Here is an 11,821-nt window from a genome sequence, read left to right on the forward strand (position 1 = left end):
AGCTGTCCTCCAGGGCAGAGGGCTGGCATCTTGAGAGACTGCCGTCAGCTCCCAGCCCTTAGCCCTCCGAGTTGAGCGCAGGCCCTGAATCTGCCGCCATCTAACCTGGGGAGTGGGAAAACCATAGGGGAACACGGAGGGGAGGGCCGGAGCAACTCCATTCCGAGGGGCCGGTCGAGCCTGGCAGAGACAAGAGAATATACAACCAGAAGGAAATTTCCTGAGAGAAGATATAGACCGAGGTGCTGGAGACCCTGCGGACCTCTGAGACAAGCGTGGTGTGGAGAGAAGGGTGTTCGAGGACAGAAATCAGGTGGCAGAGTAAATAAAGGAAAACTGAGAAGCAGACAAGCCCTCAAGACAGCCTGGGACTCCAGGGGTAGTGGGGTTGGGGAGTGGGGGCTCGGTGAGCACTGCCTAGAACTCCATGCGGGGTGCATCCCTAGTCCTTGCCAGTCTCTGGCCGCCAAAGTTGACTGGGAGTGAGGTTGTTGAAGCCCGGGTCATTTTAGAAGAGTAGGAATGTTCTCTTCAGAACGGTTCACAGGCCGCTCTGGGGGGATTCATGGTCAATGTCGCTAGCGCGCTGCCAGGCTAGCGAAACCTGTCTGACTTAAGTTCTTCATGGGATTCCAGCCGCGGGAGGAGTTGGCGGAGTGTGGGTGGGAGAGGCCACGGCCAGTCGGGACAGGGCACTGGAGTCTGGCTCCCGCTCCAGGGCGAGGTGACTGCGGGCGGCGCCCGCCTCCCAGCTCTGCGACACCTGCACCCAGAGCGGGCAGGACGGGAGGCGGCCAGGCGCGGATTCCCGGGAGGGACTCGGAAGGCAGAGGGGCGGGCCGGGGCGGGCGCGGGGAAGTGGCCCTCCCTCCCCTCTCCCCCTCCTGGCGGTCGGAGCGGGGACGCGGTGGCCCAGGACGCAGGGAGTGGGCCAGCGCGGAGACGGGGGGAGGGGCCGCGCCGCCTTCGAGAGTCATTGGAGGACGCGGCCGCCCGAAGCTGATAAATAAAGGGACGGGCCGCGGCTGCCAGCCAAGTTGGACGCCCGACCCGTGCGAGGGCCAGGTCAGCGCCTGCCCTGCGAGGCGAAGCGAGGGGACCCCCGTGCGGCCATGGCCTCGCTGTTGGGAGCTTACCCGTGGCCCGAGGGGCTCGACTGCCCGGCCCTGGAAGCCGAGCTGTCGGATGGGCTGTCGCCGCCGGCCGCCCCCCGCCCGCCGGGGGACAAGGGCTCGGAAAGCCGTATCCGGCGGCCCATGAATGCCTTCATGGTGTGGGCCAAGGACGAGAGGAAACGTCTGGCGGTGCAGAACCCGGACCTACACAACGCCGAGCTCAGCAAGATGCTGGGTGAGTAAGCGGGAGGGCGGGCGTGGCGTCCGGGGAGGTCGGCGGGCCGGGGGCGCGGGCAGAGGCGGGTCCCCGGGGCTCGCGGCTGGGGGCTGGGTAGGGGTCCTGCGAGAGCGCGGAGCCTGGGGACGACCTGGCGTGTGGGTAGGCTTGGGGAGCGCTGGCGCTCGCGAGGCTGGGCATCTGTGCGAGCGTGGGTATGCGCGCAGTGACCGGGATTCAGAGCAGGGACACCTCGACGAGGCCCAAAGCGAAACCATGCGGCCCGCTGGGGTGGGCCAGGAAACCCACTCGCGGGAACAGGAGCGGAGTTTGGGGTCCCAGGGGACAGGCGGGGCCGACACGGGCCTGGCCCCTGTCGCCTGGCGACCGGGACCTGCACGCACACAGGTCAGGACGGAAACGCAGAGGCTGGGTGGAACCGGTGTTTGCTAGGAATACCGAAGCGGGAAACCCTCCATTCCCCGAACTTTCCCACTGGCACAATCACAGAAGGAGGTTGTAACTATTATTAACGAATATTCGTCAAGGGAAACCTTGCGGGAACACATCCCTTCTTTAACTTAATTATTACACCTACAGCAGGAAGTACGCAAATAGACTCGATTCGATAATGTATTTCTCAATCGCAGGAGCGGAGGTACTGTGATTGGGATGCTCAGGACGGCCACTGAGGTCTGTCCTGGATCCTGCCACTTTCCGAGTGCTGCTGCGCGCTCCCAGCGGGGGCAAAGGGCCTAGGGACCGGGACAAACCAGATGGGAGGAGCCCAGAGAAGGGATTTAGGGCACGTCGGAAAATTTAGAGTTCGAGTTGGGTTTTCGTCGGGGTTTCTTCTTTCCCACGTCTGGAGCTGACTACTTTCAACACCACTCTACTCCTAACCCTTTTGCCCTTCCACCGAGGTTTTATTCATTTTAAATTGTGGAAACCTTTGTAGGCACAGTGGGACAAGGGAAAGTATGTGGCCACCCGAGGCTGTCCTAACCCTCCCCATCCACACCCCCCCCAACTGAGTCTTTTTCCTTTTCCCACCAAAGCTCCAAACCCTGGAGTGAGGGCTGTCACCCAACCACCTGGCGAAACCTACAGGCCTGCAGAGAGGGTCCCTCCTGCCCTGTAGATGCCCTTTTTCAAAGCTGCTGGTTTCAAAAAGTCTCCTACCCATGGCCCAGTCCCCTGGGTAGATATGCCCAGGACACACTGGTGGGTCAGTTGTCTTAGTAAGCCTCTTTCTACATAAAAACTATTTAAAATTATATTTCATACCGCGTGGGCATGAAGACAAATATATTAATATATACAACAGTAAAGCATTTACCTAAAAGTTCATTTTTTTCTTCAGGTTTTTAAAGAATGAAAACACTTTTTTTTGTGGGTCCCTCAACATTTTTTAAAAAGATTTTATTTATTTATTTGACAGAGGGTGAGAGAGACAGCAAGAGACAAGCAGGCTTCCCACTGAGAAGGGAGCCCAACTCGGCGATCCCAGGACCCGGGGATCATGACTTGAGCTGAAGGCAAACACTTAACGACTGAGCCACACGGGTGTCCCCCTCAACTTTTTTTTTTTTTTTTTTTTGGTGGGCCCAGGCACTGTGCCGTTTGTTCAAGCGCAGCTCCTGTGACCAGGATCCAGTGAGGTTTCCCTTTCGGGCCCAGGCCAGAGGTGGGAGAGGAGCTCAGGCTGGGGAGCCTTGCAGGACTGAGGCTCCCTGCTCCCAGGGGACAGGCAGGTGAAAGGTCCTACCTGACAAATAATGCCTCTTGTGAACTGATCCCTGCTGGAGATTTGCCCTTAGGCTTCCAGAGGTTATAATTCATTTTGCGGGAAAGACACTGATTCCTTCCTGCTTAACCACACAGCCCCTGGCCCTGGGCAAGGGGCTTTTAAAAATATGGACTTTCTACAACAGAATGATTCACTCCATGCTCTTGCCCAGCCCTTTCTTTTCTGACCTAGGAAAGAGTCCCCGACTTTTTTGCCAATAAGCTTTCCAAGCTTCAACATTAAAACCTTCACTTAGTAGCACTACTATTTTTAGGACACTATGAATAAGAAGGCACATAAAGACAGTTATACATTTAATGGCATCTAAAATGATTATTTTATTAATAATATGACATGCGTGTACACTTAGAAGCTAGAGTCACGTTTTATATTCCGTCCACAGACGGGGTGCAGGGTGTGCCTGGATCTTGGGCCTCTTGCAACAACTTTGCAGTCTCAGCCACAGGCTGGGAACTGCTGACCAACCCCAAACCCAGAGGTCCTGACACTTTTCGAGTTGCCCTTTTAAGTGACAGCTAATTATATTAATTGATGACTCTGTCACAATCCTTATAAACTTTCATCCCAATGGTAGAGCGCCCTTTAATAATTGCCTCCTCCAGTGCCCTTTGAGGGCCAGGCATGCGGAGTCTGCCAGCGCGGGTACCAAGGCGGCAGGACACGCAGCTCTGTACTGGGCCCTGTGCCGAGGGTTCTGGGTGGGACATATGGCCCCTTTCCTTACAGGGCCTGGGGATGGGGGTACTCCCTCCAAGCTAGTAGGTCTCAAACTTCAGGATACATTAGAGTCGGGTGTGTGTGTGCAGAATCCAAAGTTGCAGAATCCCCAGTCCACCTGGGGAGGTCCAGAAATGACCTTCAGAAAACCAGCAGCCAGAGAGATGTGCAATGAATGGACTGACAGATGAGAGAGAGAAGCTAAAGCAATTTACAAAACAACACAGAAAGGAGTAAGGATGAATAGAGAATCCAAGTGAAACCAGCACTTTAGCACCAGTGGGCTACAAGCCTGAGATGATTCTTAAAGAGAGAGTTTGAACTGGATAGTATCATGGCACATTTTATAGTGAGGAAAATAGAGACCCAGGGAAGTCAATGAATTTGCTTCTATAAGAAGAGTCAATGATGGGACGCCTGGGTGGCTCAGTTGGTTAAGCGTCTGCCTTCTGCTCAAGTCATGATCCCCTGGTCCTGGGATCCAGTTCCTTGCTCAGCAGGGAGACTGCTTCTACCTTTGCCTGCTGCTCCACCTGCTTGTGCTCTCTCTCTCTCTGACAAATAAAATCTTGAAGAAGAAGAAGAAGAAGAAGAAGAAGAAGAAGAAGAAGAAGAAGAGTCAATGACTGAGCAATTAACCCCCTGACACAGTCGAAGGGTACTAATTAGGTAGAGAGCAGGAAGACTTATCATGAGTGTGTGCGTGCTTGTGCACCTGTGTTCGTGTGCACGCATGTGTGTGCATGCACTGTGTGTGCGCGTGTGCCTGTGCATGCTGCCGGCAGAGGCTAGCATTCTGGCAATGGGCTTCACATGGTAGGGTCCTAACTCACCCTCAGATGTGAGGGATAACTGTCCCCTAAGTGAGATCCTGTAATTTATTTACACCTGTGAAGTGATGGACTGAGCCTGAGTTCCCTCACAAGAAGGCCTGTGGGATTTATGCCATAAATAAATATAGCATCACTTCCTGAGAAAGCGATAATCAGCAAAGGCAGAGTTTTCATTAAAACGCACAAATGCTTAGGCTTGGTCCACATAGTGTAAAAAAAGAGCCCAGATCAATGTGGTCGTTATATATTTTTATCGTGTGTCTGACATTGGGTCTGGTGGGCCTTTCACTGTGAATCCCGCATTATTTATACGTTTGCGTTTTCTAGCGGCTTTTAGAGGAGAGGTGAAGTGACCATGTGCGTAGTTGGCGGTACTGGTTTTTCAGGATGCAAGCGGGAGAGATTGATTTGGCCTCGCAGTGCCGGAGTCTGGGCTAGGAGCGGGGGTGCGAAGAGTGCGGTGCCCTTTGTGGCCTTTGTGGAGAGGGGGGGAACCGCGGGTGGGATGCGGGATGGAAGACGGAGGCGGACGGCACGTGCGAGTGTGGACGCTGGGAGGCACGAGCGTCTGAGACAGGTGCAGCAGCCCCCCCAAGCCGCTCAGATGCTGAAAGTGGCCTTCTCTGACTTGTGTGAGCAGGAAAGTCGTGGAAGGCGCTGACGCTGTCCCAGAAGAGGCCCTACGTGGACGAGGCGGAGCGGCTGCGCCTGCAGCACATGCAGGACTACCCCAACTACAAGTACCGCCCTCGCAGGAAGAAGCAGGCCAAGCGCCTCTGCAAGCGCGTGGACCCGGGCTTCCTCCTGAACTCCCTCTCCCGAGACCAGAACGCTCTGCCCGAGAAGCGGGGCAGCGGCCGCGGGGCGCTGGGGGAGAAGGAGGACAGGGGTGAGTACTCCCCGGGCTCCGCCCTGCCCAGCCTGCGGGGCTGCTACCACGAGGGGCCGACTGGCGGCGGCGGCACCCCGGGCAGCGTGGACACTTACCCGTACGGGCTGCCCACGCCCCCGGAAATGTCGCCCCTAGACGTGCTGGAGCCGGAGCAGACCTTCTTCTCCTCCCCTTGCCAGGAGGAGCATGCGCACTCCCGCCGCATCCCCCACTTGCCGGGGCCCACTTACTCACCGGAGTACGCCTCCAGCCACCTCCACTGCGGCCACCCCCTGGGCTCCCTGGCCCTGGGCCAGTCCCCGGGCGTCTCTATGATGTCCACTGTACCTGCCTGTCCCCCGTCTCCTGCCTATTACTCCCCTGCCACCTACCCCCCTCTCCACTCCAACCTCCACGCCCACCTGGGCCAGCTTTCCCCCCCTCCCGAGCACCCCGGCTTTGATGCCCTGGATCAGCTGAGCCAGGTGGAACTCCTGGGGGACATGGATCGCAATGAGTTCGACCAGTATTTGAACACTCCTGGCCACCCAGACTCTGCTGCAGGGGCTGTGGCCCTCAGTGGGCATGTCCCGGTCTCCCAGGTGACATCAACAGGCCCCACAGAGACCAGCCTTATCTCCGTGCTGGCTGATGCCACGGCCACGTACTACAACAGCTACAGCGTATCATAGAGTCCGAGGCAGCCAGCCCAGCCCTGCCTCGCCGCAGCCCTCTCCGGCCCGCGCGCTGAGCAGAGGCGACCGCGTAGTGCTACCGGCTTTCCTCCGACCGCCCGGGGTGTGCAGGTCTGAACTGTCCGCGGGGCAGAACGGGGCTCTGCCGATCGGATCGGAGTGTCCCTTCACTCCCTGCCGCCTACATTTTTAGTATATTCCTTCGAATGGGTTCTCATTGGCTACACCCTGGGAATAAGGCAAGGTAGTTGCCGAAAGATGGTTAACCGGTAGATTTTCATTTACTTCTCCCGGTACCCCACACGGAAACAACTGTGTGACAATCTCAGCGGCATTCACACCTCTCCAGCTTCTGACCCAGACCGATGGGGTGCAGCCGTCCTGATCATTGGGTGCTCCAGGTGAGGAAAGGGCTGGGATCCAGAGGATCCGGTCCCAGTTCTGCCTTGGAGGGCTGGTGGAAACCCACTCGGCTCTCTTCCCCTTCCAGTCCCTCCCCAATCTGTAAAGTGGGGGACAGACTTGACACCTAAGGGGACAAACCCTTCTGCTCCAGGGTTTTCTGATCCAGGATTCTTTCAAGGCTAATTAAAAGGGAAACAAAGTTTGTCTTAGTAAGTTCATTAACGTCCAACCTAGTGATAATTCTGTGTGCGCAGCCCTAGAACACACGCCTTTCTGCACTGCCTCCAAAATGATCATGGTCTTTCAAAAGGACTCTTCCAATTGAGAAACAGCATTCGTCTTGATTTGGGAAATTAACCACTAGGGTTGACTGCATCACTGAAAATGAGATTGAATTCAAGCCACTGGTTTTTAAACCTATTTTTTAAGATATATATTTTTTTAATCACACACATTTCGAGAGAATATACACAGCCTGGATATATGCAGTCAGTGTATGTGGGACACACACAACACACACAACTTCGTGCACACCCTTAAACGCATGTCTGTGCAGCCTAAACCAGATACTTTTGTTGATATTGGCAATGCCTTGTCAACTCCCTGTTCCGAATGACCCAAAGAGCAGGGAACCTAAAAAGAATTTCTACACAGCAACATCACTTACCTCCAATCTAAATGTGTTCATTTCTTGAGCAAAGTTTCCACGTACTCTCCCCTCTGCAGGCGCAAAAAGAGCTTCCTTCTCCCCTTTTTCCTTTCCCGGGGTTTCTTTTTCTCTTCTCTGTTCTTCCTCCACCCCTGAGTTGCCCATGGATTCAAAGATCCCCTGGCTTAAAAATCCTAAACATGATTCCCATGGCTGAGATGGGAACTCACTCTCCTCGCCAGACAGCTGGTTCTTGGGAACATCTTCAGCTAACACTTCAAAACAACTTCCCCTTCACTAGACTGACTTCCCAAAGAACAGAAAGGCACTGTGATTCAGAAAATGTTTCTGAGCCCTGACCCCATCCCCAAAACATTTGCATCCCTCTCTCACACCTCCTTTAAAGGAACATACCTAGCAATGAGGGAAAGGACAGTTGTTTGTCTTTTAATTACAGTGTATTATTGTCTGTATGAAATATGTAAGTGTTTTATATATTCTCCTATTTTTAGCTTATATTTTATATTGTTGAGAGATCCTTGTTTTTTCTTCCAAGGTCCTACTATAAAATTACTTATAAGATATAATTAATCTTTATGCTATTGCTGTATATGACATTTGGTAATAAATAGTAAATCATTGACAGTATGGTGCAGTCCAGAATGTGTATTAATAATCTTGTAAACCATTACCACAGACATTAAGCTAAACTGTTCCTTTTTTTTTTTTTTGTAAGAACTACACATGCTTTGGAACGGTTGTAGGTATTGATCTGTCTAAAATATTTAATTTAAATAAATGTTTTTGTACCATGACCATTCTATCATTTGAAATATAGTTTTGCAAACAGAAAAGGTTTTCCAGGGAGGCGTAGATGTTATGCCCAGTTCTCCTTTCTAGGACTGGTCAAAATACTTTCTACATCAATTTTTTTATTTTAAAAAGTTATCTTGCAGGGTTGGTTTATTTTATTTTATGAATTATGGTAAAGAGATAAAGCCTAATTTGGCACGTTAGAAACAGTGTTGTTATTGAGACTATTGAAAGAAAAGAGGAGTTCATAAACCTCCCTGCAGAACCATTTTCTCCTCAGGGTGACTTCACACTTGCAAAGTGGAATGAAGTGATTATCACGTGCTCTGAAGATAGGACGTAAGTTCTGCCCAATTGCTTCCTTAAGGCTGCCACGTTTTTTCCTTCTTTGAAATAATCTAGAAAAATACCTAGCTCTCTCTCTTTACTATGCATTTATCGATGTGGTATAACAAGACATCGCAGGCATTCAAAACCTGGTGGAATGTTGTGGAGAAGGCAGAGAAGCGCCTGGATTGGTAATTAAAGGATGTAACGTCTTGTGAGGTTTAGGATTAAAATCCCAGCCAGAAAGTGCCTGGAAAAGCTGATGATCACTCAGTCCCCTTGCAGGGTGCCCTGCCTGGCTTCTCTCCATGGGGAAGCAGTTGTAACTTGTTCAAGTCAAGGGTAGCCATGTCTTCTCCCAGGCTCTCTGGGCCAGGGAGTAGGTTCTGGGAGGGCCCAAATGGGCATATGTTCGTCCTTCAATTCTGATCATAATCTATAGTCATTACTTTAATAGCACTTTATAAATGTAGGGAAATTTATGGCAAGTTTTATGGGCTAATCCTCACCCATGGTCCCAGGTGGGGCCCTGCCATCCATCCACCCCACTGTGCCAGGGACACTGAGGCCCAGGGTGGGAGCTGGCGCAGTTTAGCTCACCCCACTCAGTTGGTGGAGGAGGCTGGAGTTCCAGCCCTTCATCAGATACATTTGTTGGCAGTGTCAGTCCAATAGTCTAGCAGCTTCATGCCTCTTTTAGCGCCTCAACATGGCATGGAACGGCATGCAGTCCAATTCATACCTCTCACAGCCCTGAGGAAAGAAAGAATGAGCAAAGAGGAAATTACAGAGTCAGAGTTAGATGAAACCCGAATTCATTGCTGTCCAGGCCCACCGTCGTGGCTGGCTGACAGTGGCAGTCTGCAGGGTCACCAGCTGTCTGGAGGACGCGTCGGGCAGTGTCTGCACAGGACATGGGCCCGCGGCACTGCCAAATGGGCATTTTTTGTTCCAGGACATACTGTGGGAGCAGGAGCGCTGTCCCTGCCGCTGGGAGGGCAGGAAACAGGCAGGCGACGGGGCTGCTCTTTCACTCCTGCTCAGCCATAAGTGAAACAGTTGTGCCTGGAAGCCAGGAGTATTTTGGAGTTTTAGCTGCTCATTCTGAGAACCCACCTGTCCCCAGTGACAAGAGCACCTTTGGTTTGACTGATGAGAATTGATGGGTCTGCACGATTGCCCCTTTTTTCTCAAATGTAGATGTGACTATTTCCTTCCTTCCTCAGATCCTTCAGTATCTGCTCACCGCCCATGGCACCCAGGGAGAGCACAGAAGTGGGGTCATGTGAATGCAATGAGGTTCCTGCTTCTGGGCTTCTCACTTTTTAGCCCGGATAATATATTCATATGCCAGCCCCCCCACCCCTACCTTCCCAACTGTATGAGCTTCAGGGCCCACAACACCTGGCTTGGCCCCATGTGAGTCCCCCTATGGCTAACTTTCTTCCTCTTTCCAGAAGCCTTGCACAGCATCCCCCTACCCACCATTGGGTACCTACTGCACAGAACGCCTATTGTTCTCTGAAATGTTTTTCTTTCCCATACTTCTGTGCTTATCCTGGTGCTCTTCCCCTACAGGGGAGACCCTCACTCCCATCGCCTGTGTGATGACATCCCACACACCATCCAAATCCAGCTTACATGTCCCTAAGCCTGCCTGGCAGAAGGGCCAGTCACTGAGCTCCCATAGGTCTTGAGCAGACGTTGGTAATGGCACTTAATGCTTGGCAATGGAATCATCCACCCACATGCATCTTCCCCAGCAGGACAGACACAGAGTAGCTGCTCAAAAGTAATATGAATGAATAATAAATAAACTTCTGAGGTATTCCAGTTCATCTTGGTGATAAAGACCTAAAACCTCCTGGATCCCTATTTCCCTGCCCATCTCTCTGGACACCAACACCCTAGAGCCTTTGTGTGTGTCTCATTCTCAGGGCTCAGGCTGGATGTGATGCATCCTTGGCTATTCACTCTCAACCACTGACTGTAGCCTGTAGTAAACAGCCAGGAATGGGCACAAGGGGACCGCAGGACAATCTCCTCTCCCATCCCGTCCTAGAGTAGCGGAATAGAGCTGAGGTTGGTAACATTTGTAACTGTCTGCTTTCCTTTTGAAAATTATCTCTTGATTTCCTCTAGTGAAAGGGATTTGGAAGGAAGGGAGAGGGGAGGAAAGGAGAGAGGGAGGGAGAAAAGTGATATATTTATTATCTATCTATCATCTATTATCTATCTATCATCTATCATCTTTTTTAATCTATCCTTCCTTCCATCCATCCATCCATCCATCCACCCACCTGACCCATCCATCCATCCATATCTGTCTATCATCTATCTTCTACTGATATTTAAATTCTCAAAAGAGACAGTCTTTGTAGAAAGTTTAGAGAAAAAAAGATCATCTTTTATCCACAACCTCAAGACATTGCTGTTAATTTTTTTACATAGGTCCATCCAGTCTTTAGAATTTTGTTTTTGTCTAGCTCTATGTAGACATATGTCTCTTATAGTAGATATTTTTATTCATTAATATTAGGTAAACATTTTCCTGTGCTATTAAACTTAATTTTTCTGCAAAAAGTGTTTTCTTGTCAGTTGAAACAGCAATTTGGAAAAAAGAAAAATTAGCCACTCCATGACTTTGACATAACTATTTTCGATATGCTCATTTTGGTATCCTGAACTTTCCAGGCTTGTATTTGTGTGTTCAAAATTGTACCTGGTGTGATCACAGTGTAGATATAGATACTGTTGGTATTTGGCTTTATTCTCTCAAAAATCATAGAAAAACATAGAAGTTTTGCCGTATTGATATTTATCTTCATATTATTATTTTTGATGATGGCTCAGTATTTCAGAACATTAATGTAGCTTAATTTACTTGACTGCTCCCTTGCTCTTAGATCTTCTTCTTTTATTTTTTTCCATTATAAGTAACACTGCAATGAACATTTCCTTGTTTATGTTTTTGGCTTGACTTCCAACAGGGAATCACCACATCTGGATGTACGAACAAGTTTACATCTTTTGCTTCAAACTGCTTGTTTGTTGGGTTTCCCAAAGAGTCTCAAGTGATAGCTAAGGCACAAAATGCCACCATTCAATTCCAAAGATGAACTAACTCTTAACAGGAAGAATTCTGAAGACTATTTATGACTGACTAAAATCTGACCATGCTCAATTGGCTTCACTTGTCATGGTGGCTTTGTCTTCCTCAGGACCTATTACGTGCTCATTGCTGGTTTCCATCGGCAAATTGTGAGTGTTCCTTTCCCCAGACACCACAATGGATGGCCTGCCCTTCTCTGAGCATCAAGGTACTATGTAGGGGAAAGGGTTATTCTGTCAACAAAGCAGCTAGGTTGG

General features: G+C 50.8%; 1 protein-coding gene across 1 annotated transcript; it reads left to right on the forward strand.

Annotated features, from left to right (window-relative positions):
* Nucleotides 1-982: 982 nt before the first annotated feature.
* On the forward strand, nucleotides 983-8,127 carry SOX7 (SRY-box transcription factor 7). The gene is made up of 2 exons (XM_045799398.2): nucleotides 983-1,350; nucleotides 5,333-8,127. The coding sequence occupies exons 1-2, from the start codon at nucleotides 1,113-1,115 to the stop codon at nucleotides 6,253-6,255; spliced, it is 1,161 nt and encodes a 386-aa protein (XP_045655354.1). The 5' UTR covers nucleotides 983-1,112; the 3' UTR covers nucleotides 6,256-8,127.
* The last annotated feature ends 3,694 nt before the right edge of the window (nucleotides 8,128-11,821 follow it).

The sequence above is a fragment of the Ursus americanus genome, chromosome 13 (assembly GCF_024610735.1).
Source record: "Ursus americanus isolate L20-20 chromosome 13, mUrsAme1.1.p, whole genome shotgun sequence".
NCBI classification, from domain to species: Eukaryota; Metazoa; Chordata; class Mammalia; order Carnivora; family Ursidae; genus Ursus; species Ursus americanus.